At 46.8% G+C, this 23,069-nt stretch overlaps 1 protein-coding gene across 7 annotated transcripts in view; it reads right to left on the bottom strand.

The window, feature by feature from the left end:
- Window positions 1-23,069, bottom strand: part of LOC128342858 (E3 ubiquitin-protein ligase RNF213-like) — a 264,364-nt gene that overhangs the window by 236,943 nt on the left and 4,352 nt on the right. For 6 of the 7 annotated variants that reach the window (XR_008315206.1, XM_053290892.1, XM_053290891.1 and 3 more), the window contains exons 2-3: window positions 22,689-22,827; window positions 14,823-15,007 (exon numbers count right to left, since the gene is read on the bottom strand). Coding sequence is in view for 5 of the 7 variants with exons in the window: in XM_053290891.1 (XP_053146866.1) it covers window positions 14,823-15,007; window positions 22,689-22,827 (324 nt within the window). In the remaining 2 variants the exon portion in view is untranslated. Of the gene's footprint in view, window positions 1-14,426; window positions 14,527-14,822; window positions 15,008-22,688; window positions 22,828-23,069 lie in introns of those variants that run through there. The other variant, XM_053290897.1, reaches the window with a different exon arrangement.

Here is a 23,069-nt window from a genome sequence, read left to right as displayed (position 1 = left end):
GAACAGAGGTAATTGCCTTGTGAAAGAAGGGGCAATCTAACACTGTTTCTCATTGTTTGTGAAACTCACAAGAGACACAATGGCCAGGCTCGATTACTTGTCTCACACATATGCAAATGCTAAAATTAACTTGCTCTCAGGTAATCCCTTACCTCTGCTGATGTTTCTGCCTTAGTCAAATGTATTGATTTACTAGCCTCAAACAATGCACCCCTTTGCTGTTACTTTAAACATTCTTTTGTTATAATTACACACTAGATAGATGTACACAAGAAGTTATTTAATTGCTGTCTCACACAGATAGATCTGATTCTTTCACTAACTCCTCTGACTTTTAACATTCTTAGGACCAAGAGAAGCAAATTTGCTTTGGAAATGACAATAGAACAATACTCTGCTAACAGGAGGTGGAACTCAAATCCTGTTTTGACTCAATATCCTGAGCTAATTTCAATAATTAAAAGACAATGGAGATCAAAGGAAGAAGCAACTATAAGAATTGAGCTCAATGAACAGAGAGCTAGCAAGCTTTGTCTAACCAGCAGATCTTTGCTCAACAACCATCCTAGAGTTTGCTACTCAAAGCCATGGGGTTAAAGCAGGAACTCTCTCCAGGGAGAAGGGATTGTCTGTGCTGTGCAGGCAGAAGTAAAGACTTGCCCCCCAACCATGGTGCTCTCACTTTTCCACTGCCACCAGCCTGCTTGAAGCTTGCATTGCTCCCAAGCTCCTGTTCTCCAGCACCAGTGTTTTTCTCCATCTGAAGCCTCATCACTCTCAAGCCTCGGACCTTGGTAATATGCTGCTTCCACAGCCTTGGATCTCTCTTTCTTTCCCCCTTCTTCCCCTCCCTCTACTAACTCCTGATTACCCAACCATTCCAACTCCTGTGCCCTCCTTACCTCCCCCCACCCTTTTCCATCTATATATGAATTGTGTTAGGCTTTAGGAAAATTTAATGCTGACCTCACCAATCCACATATATATGATAGTTAGGAACACTGGATTGATGTTATTACTAGCCATGATTGAAATATTGTTAGCAGGTCAGATTGACTGTTCAGTTCAGTTAGATTGATGCTGTTCATACTCAATAAAGCCCATTGAACTGATCGAGAGTATTTTGAGTCTTCTTTCTACCTTCGTGCCCAAACTAAACATGGTCACCATATAAAGAACTGGTCACTTTGTGACACTTGTGAAACCAGCCTAATTTCATATGCTAGCTCCAGAGCATATCTACTATGCAAATCAGGTTTGGTTCACAACAAAAAGTGCTTCCATAGCAAAGGCTACCTTTACAAGCTGCTGTTTAAACTAACACAAACACTAACACACATTGCTGACCTCCTTGCTAAAATATGTAACTTATCCCTGCAATCAGGCTCTGTACCGGAAGACTGGAAAGTAGCAAATGTTACACCGATTTTCAAAAAGGAGTCCAGGGACGATCCAGGAAATTACAGGCCGGTTCGCATAACATCCGTTCCAGACAAATTGATGGAAAGCATCCTCAAGGATAAAATTGTGAAGCTGTGCTGGGAGAGAACCAGCATGGCTTTTGCAATGGTAAATCTTGCCTGACAAACCTTTTGGAGTTCTTGAGAGTGTCAACAAGGGTGTGGATCAAGGTGAGCCAGTTGACATAGTATACCCGGACTTCCAAAAAGCTTTTAGCAATAGCAATAGCAATAGCACTTACATTTATATACCGCTCTATAGCTGGAAGCTCTCTAAGCGGTTTACAATGATTTAGCATATTGCCCCCCAACATTCTGGGTACTCATTTTACCGACCTCGGAAGGATGGAAGGCTGAGTCAACCTTGAGTCCCTGGTCAGGATCGAACTTGTAACCTTCTGGTTACAGGGCGGCAGTTTTACCACTGCGCCTCCAGGGGCTCATTTTTGACAAAGTTCCTCATCAAAGACTCCTGAGAAAACTTAGCAGTCCTGGTATAAAGGGACAAGTACATGTGTGGATTGCTAACTGGCTGAAGGACAGGAAACAGAGGGTTGGTATAAATGGAAAATTTTCACAATGGAGTGAAGTAAGAAGTGGTGTCCCCCAGGGATCTGTACCGGGACCGGTGCTTTTTAATTTATTCATAAATGATCTAGAAGTAGGGGTAAGCAGCAAGGTGGCCAGATTTACAGATGATACCAAACTCTTGTGGAATTCTCTGCCACGAGATGTGGTGACAGCCAACAACCTGGATGGCTTTAAGAGGGGTTTGGATAACTTCATGGATGAGAGATCTATCAACGGCTACTTGTCGGAAGGATATAGGCCACCTCGTCTCAAAAAGCAGGATGGCTCTGAGAACCAGTTGCATGGGAGTAAGAGCAGGAGGGAGGGCATGCCCTCAACTCCTGCCTGTAGGCTTCCAGCGGCATCTGCTGAGCCACTGTGTGAAGCAAGATGCTGGACTAGACGAGTCTTGGGCCCGATCCAGCAGGGCTGTTCTTATGCGTGTGTACACACACACACGACAATTATATGGTTAACATCACTTCTAGATTGCCCTTAGATAGGAAGGTATGTACCTTCTTTCTGAGTTTTTCATTATATTTACCATAAAAAGCTACAATTCATACACCAATGAGAGTTGCTGTAACAGATATTATACTATCTGCTTATTTTTATTTAAAACAGGACTGTACAATGTTGGCCCTCCTGCAGATGCAGGATCCTATGGGGTGGGGGGTGGGAAAATGTTAAAAATGTGTTTAAGTTCACCTGTTTGCCCATTTCTTTTGTGGGTTGGGTAGTACCCCTCATGCCCTACCACTCAACCCATTTTGGTATCCCTAGGGGCTACCCATGGGGAACAATAGAATGTTTTGAGTTTTCCCATTGTTCCCTAAGGACGAAACACTTAAAACTTGTTGACTTTGTTCCGTCGAAACATTTTGGCTGTTTGCATTTCATTTCGAGCTTGAAACACAACGCAATATGCATTTCATGTACATCCCTAATATTGCCATAAAAAATCTCAGCCTTTAGTCTTCCATCCTATATGGTTCTATACAACTATCCAAATAAAATGGTGCCAGTCAGCTTCCTAGTTTCTTAGGGGAGCCTCCCAAATGTATCCCCTTGATGTTCCCAAAGAGGGTCCCAAAAGCGTACAGGTGAACTCCATTATCCATGGGGTTCCATTCTTCGTTATAACCACAGGTAACAGAACCGCAGCTAAAAGGGCATTAAAATCAATTGGGGGGGGGAGGTTAGTTCCTGGAAGCTGGAAAATGGGCAAAGGGGGGTACATGGGGGGGAAATGCTCCGTGAAAAAAGTGCTGAATGAAAAATCACAAGGGGAAATTCTTGTGTGTTTTTTAAAAATAGATGAGCCACAAAATGGCTAATCTTTACAAAATGGCAGCCGAAAATTACCTCCGAGATGATTTCCAGCCACCTAGAAACTGCAAAAACATGTGTTTTAACTTTTTTGTATCCATGGACAACGAGATTGGATTTCAATTAGGCACCTGCGGATATGCAGAACCGTGAATAGCAGTATCTCTTATAGTGAAGTCCACCTGTACTGGGGAAAGGGGCTTAGAAGACCTCAGCAATAAGCTGATGAGTGGGACACAAATATCGTCACTTTTCAGTACTAGATCCTGGAGTTGTCTGCCCCCATCCAAATCAGTACTGGTCCTTGCCCTTTAAAGCATCTGCTTCTGTTGGTGAGTCATGCCCACATCCTCAAATCAGCAACCAACATGGTTAAAAATGAATAAGAACTGGGCATCTAGTAATCAACTACACAAAATTTAGCCCACCCGAGTATTGTTCCCCCCTAAGGCGCGCGCACACAGAAATGTTAGCTTGAGGCGCAGTTTCCTCTGTTAGACGCAGTCTTACTGCACTTCTGCTCCCACCACAGCTGCCAAACTGTCCACCAAGGTCCAGGCTTCCCCCTTTCCCTGGCCGGGCTGCCACCGTCACATCCTCCTCCTCCTCCCAGCTGGGCCTCCTCCACCAGCTCTGGTTGCAGATCTCATTGCAAGTCTCATTGGGGGAGTCCAACATCCCCTCTCGCAAGACTTCTGTTGAGATCTGGAGATGGAGCCAGAGGACAACAGAGGATGGAGGCGGGGGCAGATCCTGGCAGCGCAGAGCCGCCTCAGCACTGTGACCACTGTGCCGGGGGGAGGAGGGGGAGAGACAGACGGGGAGATTAGAAATGTTTTTGTGAGCACGCTGCACGGCATATTAATTGCTTCTGTGTTCGCGCGTGTGTGTAAGAGTGTGTGACAGTGAGAATGCATGCGCACTCGGGGCGGGGGGGAGCCTGCTGTGTGTTTGGAGGCTTGAGTGGTCAGCAGTGTCCCCAGAGCCTGTCAGCAGCGACTGTTCAGTTTACTCATTTTATTTTAAACGAGGTTTATCAGAAAGTGGCTGTCTTCTGAACCCTAAACTTGTAATGCACTAAAATACTCCAACTTCTTGAAAGTGGCTTCACAAATTGCTAAAGTGAACATGAAGCATTTCCCCCTTCCCCACCCAAAAAATTCTGTTTTTATGCATTGGCTTCATCACAGGAAACTCATTTTAAAAGCCTTTTGAATGCTGCCAGTACTGTATGTTCAGAATATCTTCTGCAAATACATAAAATAAAAAATAAAATTCAATCCTGCATGCTTACAAAGAGAAGGTCCTAAGTTCCTCTCCCTAGCATCTTCAGATAGGACTGAGAGAAACTCCTGCCTGCTGCAACCTTGGAGAAGCCACTGCCAGTCTGTGTAGACAATAACGAGCTAGATGGACTAATAGTCTGACTCAGTATATGGCAGCTTACTATGTTTATCTATATTTAATTTTCTGGTGTTATAACCTGTCTTGAAGGTTCAAATAAGCTCCAAAAGGTGGAACAAAAATGTTCACATCAATCAATCTACAGTTAAGCACCTTATTTAACACTCTGACTTTGGCAAGCAGCTAGTTTGGCTAATCTAAGGCATGTGTTAGCTCCAATCTCCAGAATATTTCTAAGGAAATAGGAAGTCTACTTTGTGACTATCAAATTATACCGGCAACTAATACTCAGGCAATCAACATTTTACAGGATATGATTCTGTAAGAGCCCAAAAAGTGTGTTAGCAATGCAACCCAACAGAAAGGAGCACTGGCCACTCACCATGAAGGCTTTTTCATACTGCTAAATTTGAGGACATTTCATGTGGGTTAGAACATAAGAACAGCCCTGCTGGATCAGGCCCAAGGCCCATCTAGTCCAGCATCCTGTTTCTCACAGTGGCCCACCAGATGCTGCTGGAAGACACAGGCAAGAGTTGAGGGCGTGCCCTCTCTCCTGCCATTACTCCCCTGCAACTGGTTCTCAGAGCCATCCTGCCTTTTGAGACTGGAGGTGGCCCACAGCCCTCCGACTAGTAGCCATTGATGGACTTCTCCCCCATGAAGTTATCCAAACCCCTCTTAAAGCCATCCAATGTGCATCACTTTACACTTGCTAACTTTGAACTGCATTTGCCATTTTGTCACCCACTCCCCCAGTTTGGAGAGATCCTTTTGGAGCTGCTCACAATCCGTTTGGGATTTAACTACCTAGAAGAGTTTGGTATTATCTGCGAATCTGGCCACCTCGCTACTTATCCCTGCTTCTAGATCATTTGTGAATAAATTAAAAAGCACCGGTCCCAGTACAGATCCCTGGGGGACACCACTTCTTACTTCCCTCTATTGTGAAAACCCTCCATTTATACCTACTGTCTGTTTCCTGTCTTTCAGCCAGGTAGCAATCTACACATGTACCTGTCCCCTTATCCCATGACTGCTAAGTTTCCTCAGGAGTCTTTGATGAGGAACTTTGTCAAAAGCTTTTTGGAAGTCCAGGTAGACTATGTCAACTGGATCACCTTGATCCACATACTCGTTGACACTCTCAAAGAACTCCAAAAGGTTGGTGAGGCAAGATTTACCTTTGCGGAAGCCATGCTGGCTCACTCCCAGCAAGGCCTGTTCTTCTAGGTGCATTACAACTTTATCCTTGAGGATGCTTTCCATCAATTTGCCTGGAACGGACGTTAGGCTAACTGGCCTGTTATTTCCCAGACTGCTCCTGGGTTCCTTTTTGAAAATCGCTGTTACATTTGCTACTCTTCAGTCCTCTGGTACTGAGCCCGATTTCAGGGATAAGTTAAATATTTTGGCAAGGAGGTTGGCAATTTCACATTTGAGTTCTTTGAGGACTCTTGGATGGATGCCATCTGGCCCTGGTGATTTGTTAGCTTTCAGTTTTTCCAGACAGTTTAGTACATCATCTCTTGTCACTACTATCTGACTCAGCTCTCTAGCCTCCATCCCTAAAAAGCCTGGTTCAGGAACAGGTATATGCTCAGTATCCTCTGCCGTGAAGACAGATGCAAAGAACTCATTTAGCTTCTCTGCAACCTCCATATCCTCCTTAATTATCCCTTTCACTCCATCATTGTCTAATGGCCCAACCACCTCCCTGGCAGGTTTCCTGCTTCTGATGTACTTAAATAAGTTTTTGTTATTCCCCTTGATACTTTTGGCTAAATGTTCCGCAAACTCTCTTTTTGCCTCCCTTATTGTCACCTTGCATTTCTTTTGCCAGAGTTTGTGTTCCTTTCTGTTCTCTTCATTTGGACAGGCTTTCCAATTTCGGAAGGAAGTCTTCTTCCCTTTTATGGCTTCTTTGATGGTACCTGTGAGCCACGCTGGCATCCTCCTGGACTTAGTGGTATCTTTCCTCCTTTTGGGTATACAATCTAACTAGGCTTCTAGTATTGTGGTTTTAAGTAAACTCCATGCAATCTGGAGCAAAGTGACTCTCCTGGATTTCCCTTTCAGCTTTATTTTCACCGTACTCCTCATTTTGGAGAAGTTTCCTCTTCTGAAATTCAAAATGTCCGTGTTAGACATCCTTGGGGATTCTCTCCCCGCATGTATGCTGAATTAGATGGCACTGTGGTCACTGTTCCCTAAAGGGTCGATGACACTGACGTCACGCACCAGGTCCTGGGTGTCACTCAGAATTAGGTCCAAGGTCACCTTCTGTCTGGTCGGTTCCATGACCAACTGTTCTAGGGCACAGTCATTTAGTGTATCTAGAAATTTAACCTCTTTGTCCTGACCTGACTGTGAATTTACTCAGTCTATGTGTAGGTAATTGAAGTCACCCATAATTACAGCCCTGCCTCTCCTTGACGCCTCTCTGATTTCTTCCTGCAACTCCCAGTCACTGTTGGCGTTTTGATCCAGAGGACGACAGCACATCCCCTTTCCGGCCTTGTATAGTCACCCACAGGGTTTCTGTGGAAGACTCCAGTCCACCTAGGTTTTCAAGCTTGTTAGATTCTATCCCTTCTTTAACATACAGTGCTACTCCACCTCAAATGCTCCCTTCCCTGTCCTTTCTGTAGAGTTTATACCCAGGGATGACTGTGTCCCACTGGTTCTCACTGTTCCACCATGTTTCTGTTATGCCCACTATATCTATTTCTGCGTTGGCAACCAAGCACTCCAGCTCACCCATCTTGGCTCGGAGGCTTCTGGCACTGGCATATAAGCACCTATACTCTGAATCTCTCCCCTGAAGTATGCTATTCTTTTGACTCTTTGACCTGCTGGCACAGGCTCCTGTCTGCTCTTTATGCAGTTCTGCACTGTCCCCTTCTGTTTTATCTGAATTCATTGCACCCTCGCACTTTAAAGGATGGCTTTTGCCAAACTGGATACTGCCCAGCTCTCGTTGGCTGTTCCCCAGGTGTCATTTTAAAAGCTGCTCTGCAACCTTTTTGATTTTAAGCGCCAGCAGTCTGGTTCCATCTTGGTTCAAGTGCAGCCCGTCCCTTTTGTACAGGCCTTGCTCGCCCCAAAATGTGTCCCATGTGCTCCAGTAGGCAAGGCTACGTAAATTAGGAAAAAAGCTTTAATACCCTGGGAAGATGAACTCCTCCCAGTTTGTAATAGCCAAGTCCAAGGTACAGATAAAAGTGAAGAAGAAAATTAAGGAAATAACACACCCAGTAGACACAGAAGCCTGGATGGATGGGTCGAGATGTCCTCAAATCCAGCAAGAAGAATCCTTCATGGTGAGTGACTAATACTCCTTTCTCTGCTACTGAATGAGGACATCTCACATGGGACATGCCATAGTTGAGAACCCCGGGTTGGAGTGTCAGCATCTACCTGGGTGGAAGAACCAGTTGTAGAACTTGTCTGCCAAAGACCGCTAGTGAAGAGAAATGGAAGTCGAGTTTATAGTGATGTGTGATCGTGGATGAAGATGTCCAAGTGCAGCTTTCAGGAAGTAGAGCGTTCATCAAGAAGGCCACCAATGTAGCTGCTGATCTGGTAGACTGTGCCTTGATGTTAAGAAGAGGACGCAAGTTTTGTACTTTGTAGGCCAGGAGAGCTGGTCTTGTGGTAGCAAGCATGACTTGTCCCCATAGCTAAGCAGGGTCTGCCCTGGTTGCATCTGAATGGGAGGTTTGATGTGTGAGCACCGCAAGATATTCCCCTCAGGGGATGAAGCCGCTCTGGGAAGAGCAGAAGGTTTCAAATTCCCTCCCTGACTTCTCCAAGATAGGGCTGAGAGAGATTCCTGCCTGCAACCTTGGAAAAGCCTCTGCCAGTCTGTGTAGACAATACTGAGCTAGATAGACCAATGGTCTGACTCAGTATATGGCAGTTTCCTATGTACCTATGTAATACTTTGTTTGCACTGGCTTTGATCCTTCTGACGATGGCAATAAATAGATTTTTTTGAAGCATGGACAAAGGGAGAAATGAGACAAATACGTTATTCATGCATAGAAAAGCTTTGGGGAAGAGGCAGACTTTTAGAAAGTTACAGATATCAAGCTTATGCCAGTTTTTCTCCATGGGATGGACTGCCTTGGGGCAGAATGAGGGGAAAACTATATCCTGAGACCAGTGAAAGACCGAGACCGCTCTAGGTAAAAAGGAAGCATCCGGTATCAGGCGGACTGAGTCATGCAAAAATATGCCTAAGTCAGGATTGGCAGATAAGGCACATAGTTCTGAAAATCATTTGGCCAACGTGATGGCCACCAGAATGGCAAGTTTGAAGGAGAGTAGGCAGAGTGCAATGCATTTACTGGTCTCAAATGGTGGTTTCTTTTAACACACATAGAATTTTGTGCAGATCCCAGGATGGGAACCTATGAATGGTTGGCGGTGGCGCCCTTAAGGAATCATTTCAGATGAGGGTATGAGTGTAGCCCTTTAGCAGAAGAGGTGGTTAGAAGATTAGCCAATGAGGCTGCTTGACACTTGAGCATAATTTAACTTGAGCCCCTTATCAAGGCCCTCTTGGAGAAACCTGAAAAGTTCCGTTAGACCGCATTCCTCTCCTAAGAGAGCACTGCATCTGCACCAACTGAGGACTGGTTACCATGTGGATTGGTAAATGCCAACTGTAGAATTTCTTCAGAAGTCTAGGATAGTGTCTAAGACCTTGGATGTGTATCCATGATCTTTTTGGATGTTCCATTCAATCGCCAAACTGCAAGCTTAAACCACACTGGGTTGTAGTGGAGGGCCAGGCCTTGGTGAAGAAGGTCCCGAGTCACTGGAAAGAACTAAGTGTCCTCTATGGCCAGGTGTATGATTTCCATAAACCATGGTCTTCAAGCCCCGTGTGGTACTAACAGCAATACCTGAGCCAGAAGGAGGTGAAATTCTGCATAGTAGGCAGCTGAGGACTGGTATGGTATGAGTGGGAAACCGTAAGGAGGAACCAGAGGCCATGGGGCCGTAAGTGCATCCACCGCTTCTGAATCCTCGCATGGAAGTGGGAGAAAAACCTGTGAAGCTTTGCATTAGCTGGTGAAGCGAAAAGGTCAGCCTATGGTATGTCCAGGGCTCGAGTCGTGAGGGCTAACACTTGCGTGCTGATGCCCCATTCTACTGACTAAACGCCCTTCCAACTGAGCCAATCTGCTCGGTGTTGAGAACTCTGCTGACATGATGGACTGTTGGTGAGGCTAGATGAGATTCTGCCCAGTTAAGAAGAAAGCCTCCTCCTGATGTAGTAACCTGGATCTGGTGCCCCCTTGATGACTCACATGGCCTTTGTCGTGACGTTGTCCATTTGGACTAAGACATGCTGATCCTGTAGAAGCTGTTGGAACAATAGCAGGGTGAGGAGAATGGCTCTGAGCCCCAGCCAGTTTATACTGCATAATTGCTCTTGTATAGTTCCATTTTCCCTGAGCTGAATGTTGTAGACAGTGCAAACCCAGCCGGAAAAACTCGTGTCCATCTTCAGTATCACCGTGGGGTGGTCCAAAATGTCAGTCTGTAGGAGAGGTAGGTTGGTTGGGTCCACCAGCAAAATGAGCGTACCACCTGTGGATGGAGCTTGACTCTGGTGGGGTGTCAACACACTATATCGATCTGGTATGGCAGAAGGAACCACTGCAGCATGAATTGTTGAAAGCAGGCCAACTGTACCACTAGCAAAGATGTCACCATGAGGCCCAGAAGTCTGGCCAGCATAAGAACTGCGACTGTGGGTAAGGCAGTCACCTGGTGAATCAACCAGAGGATATTCTAGATACAGTAGAGGAAGAAAGAGAGGTCTCGTGAGGCATTTATTATTGCCCCCAGGTGAAAAATCTAATTGGAGAGAAGGAGATGGCTCTTGGTCTGGTTGATCAGGAAACCATGTTCTGAAAACATTTGAAGGGTATTGCTGAGAACATTTGAAGGGGGTTGTTGACATCTGACCTTGTGGTTGTGATGGAAGAGGACTGAATCAAGAGATGAATATACAAAGACCCGAATGCCTTTCAGCTGAAGATGAGCCACCAGGGGGCAAAATCTTTGCGAAGATTCTGGGTGCTGAGGAGACGCCGAATTGGAGCACCTTGTACTGGTAGTAAAGGCCGTCATGATTGAAGTGCAGAAAAGAACAGCTCACGGATTCAACCGTCGGGTCCACGAGGCCAACAAGTTTGATTGGTGAAGGGCCTCCACGATAGACCTCAGGGTTTCCATCCAGAACTTTCTTGTACAAATTTGTTTAGAAACTTCAGGTCTAGTACTGCCCAGGAGAGCGCCGTCTCTTTTTGGTACAGTGAACAAATCAAGTAAACTCCCTTGCCCCTTTGATGATGTGGTACTGGCTACACTGCATTGATGGATAAGTGATGTTGAATTGCGTTTGATAGACTGGCATACTTGGAAGGAGAGCATGAATGGGGAGTTGGAAGGAAGTGGTGGTGGGGGGAGAGACAATCAAGTTAGCTCTATTTTGTACCTGTGTAAGATCATGTTGAGGACCCATTGGTCCATAATTTTGCCTTCCCATACATGAAAATAAGTCTGAAACGCAACCTTCCACAGTGTGGCTCCAAGTCAGGATAGTTGTCAGGGCTTAGGTTGAGACATCAAGGGTTGATGGGGCTGGTTCTATGGTCTGTTGGAAGTGGTGCATTGTCTATTGCAGATGGGGCACTGGGCTCTGGAGTTTCTGTTCAGAGGTCTGAAGTTAGAATGAGAGGAGCAAAAAGGCTGGAAAGGCCTTCGTGGTGGTCATTCAACTTTGAAAGGGGCTGATGGTAGCGCCTTTTATCTTTTGTTTCTACTAGTATTTCCTTAAGGGCATCATCGCCAAAGAGTTTAGTTGCAGTATAAGAAACAGCATCTAAATTTGTGCATGATGCAGAACCCACCTGCCAGTACTTAAGCTCGAAGTTCCTCCTCACCACTACCATAGAGGCTATGGAACGCGATGAGAAACTAATCGAGTCAAAGGTTGCAGTTGCAATAAAAGCTTGCACCTTTTGCATCTTGAGAAGGCTTTGCTTCTGGAGGTTGACATCTGTGGGAGGGAATTGAAGAAGCTCATCCACCCACAGCAGGGATGCCCATGCTATGATAGACGCTGAAGTGGAAGCTTGCACAGATAGCGAGGACATTTCATGACCTTTCTTTAGGGCCAACTCAATACATTTTCCATTAGGGTCTCTCAGGGAAATGTCCCCCATTCCTAGGAAGGATGGCCCAAGACAGCAAGGCTGCCATGGGGGCATCAGTGGGAGGAACCTGGAACAAGTCTGTCATCTCTTGGATAAGACTTGTTAATAACTTGTGTGAGCAGTGGGCTTCCTATTTGCTGCTGGAGTTTTCCATTCTTGTTTGTGTCTGAGAAACAATCAGGAAAAGGAAAAAGCAGGTCATGCTATTTTGGCATAGGTAACACAAGCACTTCTCTGGACAGGGCTGTGTGTTAACTTGTTGGAGCCCCAGAGTATGGATGGCCTTGTGAAAGAAGTGTGTAAAATTGTCTGGTGGGAAATGACAATATGTCCTGGAGAGAAGTACAAAGGTTTGATCATCTGACTCTAGAAAGGAGGGAGAATGGTCAACCTCCACATCTGAATCCTCTGTCCCTGGAATGGGATTGTCAGGGTTATCTGGGACAGTATCTGTATCATTTAGATCAATTTCAGGTCCCAGGTCCCAAAGGTTGACATTAGGCCCCCTGGGGTGGAGATCTGGGGACTTGTATCCCAAAATTGCAGAGGAATGAGATGGAGAGTCCTTGTCGTCCTTATTTTTCTTATGGCTTTTAGGCTTTGTTGTTTTCCGTGATGTAAGGATTTTCCTCCATTTTTATTTTCCCTTCCTCTTTTTAGGAGAGCACGATGAGGAAGAAAAGGGGAGGAATCCCAATGCCTGTCCCGCTTTTTGGCTGGCTTGGGTAGTTTGTGCTGTGAAAGTGACTGATCCAACATACCCTTAAACCAAGCCTGAAATGCTGCTGACACTTCAGTAGGAAGAGCATGTAAAGGGGAAAAAGGAGGAGCAGACTGGCTAGGGAGAATAGGTGGGGGTGAGGAAGAAAGCCCAGGTATCACCATGTCTGGCGGCTGCCGAGTGTCTGGATCCCACCGCGGAAGCTATGGCAGTGCAGGTTGTGCCAGGCTCCCATTTGCCCCCAAATCAGGTTGCTCCAGGTCCTTTTCATGGGGTTTATCCCACGATTTTGGATCGGCAGCCACAGTGTAGAGGAGAGCCATCTCCATGGGGCCTCTGCTGATCATCAGGAGCAGGACTGTGTCTCCCTGGCAGCTGGCCTGCAAGAGGTGGGGCCGCTGGTGGGGGTGTCGTGGGAGGCAGTGAGTCGCTCCTGCGCAGCCACTTATGAGGTCACGTGGTGGCCAGAGCAGAGCTTTGTGCTCCCACTGGAACGTTGTCAGGCTGTGGCAGTGGCAAAGAGGGACCATAGGCGCTAGGACATCCGCTGGAGTGGATAATGGCAACTGCCAGTGTCTGGTCCCAGCTGAGCCCCAAAGGGCAGAAAAGGCTTTCCATGACATCTGCGCCTCCGCCTCCTCCTCCTCCAATGGCCTGCAGCGAGGAACAAGTGGTCATCGGTGGGCCGAAGGCCGCAGCGCAGCTAGCAACAGCCTGCTGATGATGTTTCCTCAAGAGAGGATAAACAGAAGTCTTCTTCCCTTTGGGGAGCAGAATGTGGCCAATCTTTCCTGGCCTCCATTCCATTAGAGGGAAAGAAGAGGAGAAAAAAGAGCAAGGAGATAGTAAAGGGGGGGGGGGAATTATTTATTTTTTTGATACAGCAGAAGAGAAAGGTAAATGTGAGTAAAGAACAGAAAAACTGGAACAGGAGTGAGTGAGTGAGTGAGTGCAGACTTTGTTAAACAACAAATATTTATGGACCACTTTTCAATAAAAATTTCCAAAGCAGTTTACATAGAGAATAAATAAATAAATAAGATGGATCTCTGTCCCCAAAAGGCTCGCAATCTAAAAATAGACACCAGCAATAGCCACTGGAGGGATGCTGTGCTGGGAACGGATAGGGCCAGTTGATCTCCCCCTACTAAATAAAGAGAATCACCATGTTAAAAAGGTGCCTCTTTGCCTAGTTAAGCAGGGGTAAAGAGAAAGAGCTGCCTCTGGAGCTGGATGCAGGACTATAAGAGCTGGGTGGGATTTTCCTTCCCAACACTCTTCCCTCTAAGGTGTGCGCATGTGTGCACGCTCAGACATCTTTTTTGTTTTATGTCTGCTCAGTTAATTTTAGATCCCACTCAGGTTGAATCAGGAAGGCCCCATTCTGAATACATGTGTGCGCACACTGCCTTGATACTGCTGCCCAGAACAAAACTCATTCCGCACACAGATGAAAAAAATTAGAGAGAACAAGGCTTCCCAGGCTATTAAACCTTTTTTTGTAATTTACATAGCCCTGCCTACTGGAGCACATGGGAAGGATAACCCACATGAAATGTCCTCATCCAGAGAACCTCACAGTATACAGGAGTTACTTTTATCACATATAACTTTCTTCCAACAATGAATTAGAGCAGGCACTTCACAAGTATCTGTTATTTCATAGCACAGCACTTAGGTCATACCACATACAGGGAAAGCTACCTGCTGCGAATTTGAACATATTCTGCTGCCCTCACAGAGGTCTGCTTTCTCCTCTCTCCTCTTCTTGGAAGGAGGGTTATCATCCTCATCTAACTCATTCCAGTCAACATTGATCACAATTTTGACTGCCTGTTGAAAGACAGCCTTGCTTAAGCTTTTCAAGTGCTAGGAGAAATTGGCATTTGAAAGTCAGATGTAACAATTTATAAATGCAACCAATATAAGTCAGTCATTCCAATCACTGTTAGTGAGACTTTAGAGATAAACACATTTATCAGCCCCAACGTATCAGTCATCTGTAAGAAGTGTCAGTCAATACTACTCTCTTACTTTAGGGAATGAGAAAAGCTACCCAAGCCTCTGCAGAGGGCACAATCTGTGCCGAGATGTACTCACTTTTTTCTGGGAGAGAGAGGCCTGACTCTCAAGGCTTTCTGGCAGGTTCTCTTCTGTTTCTCTCCATGTCTGTTCAGGAGGCTGCTGCTCAGCAACAGAGGCTACCAAGGATGGGGAGCTTTCCACCCACAGTTCTCCCCCAGGCTCCATTTCTAGCCTGGAAGTCGGTTCTGCATCTCTACCCTCTGCAATTGAAACAGAATTCCTTACTAAGTCAGGAAAGTCAACTAAACAGAAATCTGCAAGCTAATTTAGGGACAGAGTTGAAGTCTCAGTGGTGAAGAGAAAGGAACATTGGCTCAACGTGAAGAGTTCTTTTTCCCTGTGTTTGGAGCTCGTCAGAGAGGGTTGTGCACTGAGCATGTTCGAGACAGGACTGGATCACATGACATAATTTCCTGCTGGAAGCCGCCTCCCAACCCCAGTTCCAGGGCTGTAGCAATGAGTGTAGGAAGTCAAATGGAGAGAGCTGAGTTATGTAGATCTGTATTAAGGAAACAGCTTAGATAGACAGGAAAGAGAGAACACAGAGCATCTTGAGTAAAAACAAGTGACAGATATACATGTACACCGAAAACAAATAAGAAGAGAAAAAAAGACCTAAATACCATGACCCTGAGAGCAGTCTCCCCCATCAAAGAAGCAAAAATGAGAACAAACAAGTATGTTTGTTTGTATGTTCCCTTCCCAAGTAGAAAGTGAATGCAGGCTATACATCCAGGTGGGGCTGATGAGCGCTGAACACAGGGAAAAAGAACCCTTAATGGTAAGCCAATGTTCCTTTTTCCCCTGTGTTGGAGCTCATCAGAGAGGGGCTTGTCCAAGAAGAGTATACAGGGAGGGAAGGATGTATCAGACTACTTGTTTAAGGACTGTGCAGCCGAAGGCAGCCGGGGGGGGGGGTAGAGAAGGAGATCTTGTAGTGTCAGATGAACAGAGAAATCAAGGAACATGTGGCCGCTCGGCAAATCTCTGGGAGTGGAGTGTGTGCAGAGAAGGCCGCAGATGTGGCCACGCTTCTGGTGGAATGCACGGTTATACCTCCCGTAGGCGAGGAAGGTGCAGGACTTGATCCAATCCGAGAGGGTGGTCTTGGGGACCCTGTTGCCTAGGGTAGGTGGATGAAATGAAACAAAAAGGGAGTCAGACTTGTGAAGGTCCTTGGTGCGTCTAATGTAAATGCATAAGGCCCTCCACACATCGAAGTTGTGTCAGAGTCTTTCCCTGGGGTGGGATGGTGAAGGGCAAAAGGAAGAGAAAACAATCTCCTGTGACCTATGAAAGGTAGAGTTGATCTTAGGGAGGAAGGGAGGATCAAGTCTAAGGTTAACAGAATAAGAGTGGAAAGTACACAGCTCTTTATGTATGAAGAGAGCGCCTAGCTCGGACACCCTACAGGCGGATGTAATGGATACAAGGAATAGCACCTTGAAGGACAAGGTCTTCAGAGGAATAGAAGAGAGAGGTTCAAATGGGAACTTGGTCAGGGAGTTCAAAACTTTGTTAAGGTTCCAGGATGGGAAACACTGAACTGGAGGAGGCGCTACATTGGTGGCTCCCCTGAGAAACCTTGAAATATGTGGGTGGAGAGAAGAGGCGCCCATAGAAGTGAGGGAGATGTCTAGTACTGATGCAAGCACTGAAGCTTGACGTCTCAAAGTATTGAGTCGGAGACATAGGTCCAGACCGGCTTGAAGGAAGGCTAGCACTTCGGGAACACCAGCAGACAATGGATCCTTGTGGTTGGCACGTGACCAGCAGAGAAAGGCGGCCCAGGTAACCTGGTAGACCCTGTTTGTGGAGTGTCTTCGAGAGGCCAGGTTGGTGTTTTGTACCAGCTTGGTATAGCCCTGGGAGGCTAATTTTGCGCATTCAATCTCCAAGTAAAGAGCTGTAGACACCCTGGGTCTGGATGGAGAAGAGGACCTTGGGAGAGCAGATCTGGGCAACTGGGGAGTTGCCACAGGGGTTGGACTGACAGATTGAGAAGTATGGGAAACCAAGTTCTGTGAGGCCAGTGGGGAGCAATGAAGATTACCTCTGCCTGTTCTTGTAGTGTCTTCCTGAGGACCTTGGCGATTACTGCCGTGGTGGGGAAGGCGTACAGAAGAGTCCTTGGCCATGGTGACGTTAAGGTATCCGTTGATTCCGCCTGAAGGGAGTGGAGCCAAAGGAAAAGAAGGTCGGATTCTAGCATCAGAGATTTGGATCATGTGCCACCCTGTCGATTGATGTGAGCTTTGGTGGTGACATTGTCTGTCCTGACTAGAACGTGGCTTCCCTGAATGAGAGTTGAAAATGAAGGAGCACAAGACAGACTGCTCGAAGCTCCAGACAATTTATGGACCTTTTGGCTTCTGTCGGGGACCAACACAATTGTGCTAGATGGCCTAGGCAGTGAGCTCCCCATACGAGGCAGCTGGCATCTGTTGTCACTACGAGGCGGAAAGGCTCAGAGAGTGGGAGGCCCCTGAGGAGGATCGGAGATAACTACCACTGTAGGGACTGCCTGAGGTAGGGGTATCAGGCGACAGGTCAAGGACATGATCAGCTCTTGAAAAAGAAGGAGCAACCATTGAAGGGGGTGGGAATGCCACCTGGCCCATGGAGTACATTCCAGACATGCTATCATGGACCCCAAGGCCTGGGCATGGTCCATGACATCCACCAAGCAATGATGGAGCAGAGGGCACAACTGGGAGATTATCTTTTCCTTCCTTTCTGGTGGTAGAGAGATGGAGTCCTGAGTTATGTTGAAAAGGGCTTCCAAGTGGATGAGCGACTGGGAAGGGGTACGGTGACTCTTCTCTAAGTTCACGATGAACCCATGATCCTTGAGGCATTGAAGTGTGTTGTGAACATCCTCCAGGGCTTGATGGTAGGGATGTGTAAACAGGTTCGACGTAGAATGTGTACGACATCAAACCTGTTCGGTTCAAACGTTCAGGGTCAAACCGAACTACCCCCTGTTCGGTCCGACCCCGGACCAAACACCCCCCGACTGTTCAGGGGGTCTGCGGATTTTAAAATTGGTTTTTTTAAAACTTACCCCCTTTGGGGGAGTTGTTGGAGGCGGCAGGAGGGTCTGCGGAGGTTCCCCCTCCCCCCAGCCTCCCTTTATGCCACCACTGGCCCTTCGCCCTCCAGCACGGCAGCCATTTTTGAGGCCGCTGCACCTGTGCAATTGGCCTCTGCATGGCCTGGAATCCCTCTGAATCTCTGACGCCACCGTGGTCTGCCAAAACCTCTGGTGTTTTGGGGTCAGGGTTCACAGTACTGCATGGATGACTGGCTGTGGAATTGTCTATTGGGACGAAAGGACTGGTTTGAGGGTTAAAAACCCCCGAGAATCCTTGCAGTTGGCAGGCATGGCTTTCTTCTTGTCTCTAGTTTCGACAATCTAGGGCCGGACCAAAAAGGTACCAACCAGGAAAGGGGGTTGAGGTCAAGGCGAGCTTAGACTTAGTGCCCGCATTCCAACTTTTGAGCCAAAGGGATCTGCATACTGCCACTCTTGCGACCATAGCTCTTGAAGACTGTTGAATACAGTCTAGGCTGGAGTCTGCAATAAGGGCAGCTGCTTTTGCCATCTAGTTGATGCCCTGATGGAGATTGGTGTTCTCAGGAGGAACCAAGGCTACAAGTTCTTTGGACCAGAGAATGGAGGCACGAGCAAAGATGGAAATGGTGGTGGTCACAGCATTGTGTACCTTTTTCAGAAGTGAGTCATTCTTCCTGTCTTCTTAGCTGTTCTTGGCCCTCAGTATTAAGGATTGAGTCAGATACCAATTGGGCTACTGGGGGATCTATTTTTGGAGTTGCTAAAAGAGACATTACCTCCTGTGGGAAGGAATAGTGCTTTTTAGGAATATTGCCAATAGGTTTGGAAGATGCTGAGCATTGCAATTTGGCGCACATCACATTGCAGAATAGGGGTGGAAAGGGTACCACAGTAGTGGTATTAGAGCCTGAAGGAAAAACATTCTGATCCAGAGTAGTGGAGGGTTCTGTGGATTCAGAGGGCGCAACATCATTAATGGTCCTCTTTGCTTTAGAGAGGAGAATGTCAAAGTCTGCCGATGAAAAAAGTCTAGAGGAACTAGGGATTGGGGGGGGGGTCAATCTCTTCGTCCAACAGCTCTCCAAGTTCTTTGTTAGAATCAGGAGGATCTACTGGTTCCCCTGCCCCAGAGTTGTCTTCCTCTGCAGAGTCAGAAGCGAGGCTAGCAGGTCTGCCTGGAGGGGGAGGGGGGTCAGAGGGTGGAGGGGGATGGGAGAGGGAACCTGTGGGGCAGGGACAGTAGGAGGATATCGAGGGGACAGAATAGGCACTGCTGGAGGCCCCCCAGGCGGATAGGAAGGAGGAGGGACAGGGGGAGCCCCTTGGACATTTTAGCCTGACTACCTCTGCAGAGGAGGAGGAATGCCCATATTTTCTTTTACGTCTGAGAGGCATGGCTCGAGGCACAAAAAGACTCCGTTCAATCAGAGGAATAGTGTACCTGCAGGGATCAGAGTCTGGGGAAGAGGAGGACAGACGCTCTCCGCCCCTTCTAGGAGTGCATTGGGGTACTGGTACTAGGTTAGGGAGGACATAAACCAGAGCCGCAGGTGGCGCGGCAATCGGAGCCGCAGGTGGCGCGGCAATCGGAGCCGCAGGTGGCGCGGCAATCGGAGCCGCAGGTGGCGCGGCAATCGGAGCCGCAGGTGGCGCGGCAATCGGAGCCGCAGGTGGCGCGGCAATCGGAGCCGCAGGTGGCGCGGCAATCGGAGCCGCAGGTGGCGCGGCAATCGGAGCCGCAGGTGGCGCGGCAATCGGAGCCGCAGGTGGCGCGGCAATCGGAGCCGCAGGTGGCGCGGCAATCGGAGCCGCAGGTGGCGCGGCAATCGGAGCCGCAGGTGGCGCGGCAATCGGAGCCGCAGGTGGCGCGGCAATCGGAGCCGCAGGTGGCGCGGCAATCGGAGCCGCAGGTGGCGCGGCTTGGCCACGAGACAGTCGCTCCTAAAGAAACCCTTCAACCAATCCACGACATGTGGAGCAAAAGGAGGGATAAGGGTACTTACACATATTGGAGCGTTCAGCGGTGAAACGTTCAAAGTAACGGCGGGAAGCAGAGGCTCTGTCAGCAGTGCGGAGGGAATGCGCGGACCAGCCGGTTCCCTCTCAGACAATGGGGCCATCCTGGGCAAGGGAAGGGATGCCAGGGGATCGCCCAAAGGGTGCTGGTCATCTGCCCCAGTAGGAATTGGCTTGCGAGGACACGGTTTCAGTTTTGATTTTTTCAAACCGTTTGAATCAACAGCCGCTCACTGAGACACACAGAGCTCTCCAATCCTGAGGTAGGCAACTTTTTACATTTCTTTTTCTTTGAAGGCTGATCCCCACTATTATTATTATTATTAATTCGATTTCTATACCGCCCTTCCAAAAATAGCTCAGGGCGGTTTACAAAGAGAAACAATAAATAAATAAGATGGCTACCTGTCCCCAAAGGGCTCACATTCGAAAATGAAACTTAAGATAGACACCAGCAACAGTCACTGGAAGTACTGTGCTGGGGGTGGATAGGGCCAGTTACTCTCCCCCTGCTAAATAAAGAGAATCATCATGGTAAAAGGTGCCTCTTTGCCCAGTTAGCAGGGGGAAACACTATGCTTTGTTTTCTTAGGAGCTTTTTTGAGAATGAGCTCCGAGGTTTACGCCTCCTGTTGCAAAATGGTGAACGAGGCGGGTGCGATAAGAGTCGATTCCGGCTGTTGGAGTGGGGCAGTGGATAAAGGCACCAGGCTGCCCAGGTCCTGCGGCAGCTGAGAACCCTCTGAGAGGGAGCCCCTCGGGAGCTCTTCAGCATGAGCCAGCTCCATTAGCAGTCACCTCCAAGTAATAAAAAGAAAATAAAACCTTTTGGAGTCCAATTAGCAGAATCAGAAAGAAAAAACTTGGTTGAAGGGAGAAAATTTGGATCTGATCTTGAAACTAGCTCTCCTCCCACCCTCACACAACCTAGATAGTGAGAGGAGGAGAGAAAGAACCAAAAGAAAGCATAAGAGGCAAAAAAACGCTATTAGCTGAAAAGCTCTCTGAAATAACGTGCCAGCTCAAGCAAGAGAGAACTGGAATTGGGGTTGGGAGGCAGCTTCCAGCAGGAAATTACGTCATGTGATCCAGTCCTGTCTCGAACATGCTCAGTGCACAACTCTCTCTGATGAGCTCCAACACGGGGGAAACTGCCTGTCAATTCATTGAGAACTGAGTTTGCGGTCAGGCCCTCCAGAGCAAGATTAATTTGCAAGCTCCCAAGCCTGCACCGCAGAGCACATTTACCATTCAACACAATGTGTTGCATAAAGTGCATATGCTGTACTCCTGGGTAAGCAAGTTTCTGAAAATGATACAACATGATGTAAACTGCACATCTTGGGGTCAGACATGTTATTCAGAGACATCCCGAAATATTTTATTTATTTTACATTTTATATCCTGCTCTTCCTCCAAGGAGCCCAGAATGGTGTACTACATACTTAGGTTTCTCCTCACAACAACAACCCTGTGAAGTAGGTTAGGGTGAGAGAGAGTGACTGGCCCAGAGTCACCCAGCAAGTATCATGGCTGAATGGGGATTTGAACTTGGGTCTCCCCAGTCCTAGTCCAGCACTCTAGCCACTACACCACGCTGGCTAGCCTTCTAATATTTCCAGACACTATAACACCACATCTGCCACAAATTCAGTATCTCCAAGCCACAGATTACTATACCATCATATCTTCTCTAGACAGAATGGCAAACAAGAATATCTTTAATTAATGTGCAAGCAAGAAACAAGTTCCTGTTATCTAGTTAACACAACAGGCTACCAATATGTCATTCTTGCCTCTTTTGGTATGCTATGATTCTCCTTGTTAAGGTTCTCTCCAGATCACAAAACAAGAACAAACAACCACCTCTTTGTACTAATACAATTATATCCTTAATTGTTTCTCAAATTGGTAGCAGGCAGGGCATAAACCATTTTGCATGCCTTACTGGCATAGGTACCCAATTGCTGTGGTCTTAATCACTTTGGAAGTGAAGCAGTGCAAAGAACATGGACATATACTGGGAGCAGGGGGAAAGAAGAGGGTTGGGAGTGTGCAAAATCAAGACAGGTAGAGAACTGCTAAAGAAAGACAAGTGCTAACTGAGGATACCCAATGAGGCTTCTGAGAAACATTGCCGTTTTAACACTTAATTTTGCCCTGAAAATAAGAACACTGTGGGAGAGGCAACATAACTAGGACAAAGTAGGGAAGTCCTTAATTTAAGGCTTGACAAATCCTAGCCTGGACTAGGATATTCAGAGGTAGAGTTATTTAATAAAATCTTCATCTGTCCCAATACATAAGACATTTGTCTAAGTATGTTACTTGCATAGGGAATAAAGAAAAGCCCGTTTATTTTTTCCCTCCACAACATCTGCCAATTAGTCTGATATTTTGTCAAGTGTCCATTTTCTGACTCCTATATTTTTCGGCTGACTACTAGACCCAAATAAAGTTTGTCAGATACCTCCAGCACTTCTACTCATTAAATACATTATGACTTTGGTTATATGCTTATCCACTCCTACAACCTAATACAGGCATTACGGAAACACAAAACAGGGCAAGATTATATAAGACAAGGGCAGCAACTGATCAGCTATGAGTTTACAGCATTCAGAAGATACAGAGGTGGAAGACATGTCTTCATGAAAAATGGTAAACCAGAGAGTCATCAAGGCTCCAATAACTTGTCCTGGGCAGGCACACAGATATTTTTCCATTAGAAAGTAATTATATACTATTTAAAGATATATAGTTAAGGCTGCCCCTACATATTGCCTTACTTTCTGTGCTGGCAGAAGGCGCCAACTGCTTCCCGCAGTTACTGCAGAATTTGTGAGACACATCTTGAGTCTCCCCACATCCTGGGCATTTTATGCCCTTTTTGCGTGATCGTCGACCCAGGGTGAAGGTTTTTATAACCTGTTGGAATTCAGGAGGACACAAACAAGGGGGGGGGGAGAGAAAGGTTAGTTGTCAATCATATTGCTTATTAAGTTTCACTTTCTGTGAGAAATACAAACTGAAGGAACAACATATCTGTAAAATTCAACATTACATATTACAATCAGTATATGATGATAATACAGGCACTTTAATAAGTATATTATCAATATTTTTATTTATGTATTTATTTTTATAGTTATATCCCGTTCTTCCCCCGA

Source organism: Hemicordylus capensis, chromosome 2 (assembly GCF_027244095.1).
Source record: "Hemicordylus capensis ecotype Gifberg chromosome 2, rHemCap1.1.pri, whole genome shotgun sequence".
NCBI classification, from domain to species: Eukaryota; Metazoa; Chordata; class Lepidosauria; order Squamata; family Cordylidae; genus Hemicordylus; species Hemicordylus capensis.
The sequence above is the reverse complement of the archived record's forward strand: the minus strand, read 5'-3'. Positions and strand labels throughout refer to the sequence as shown.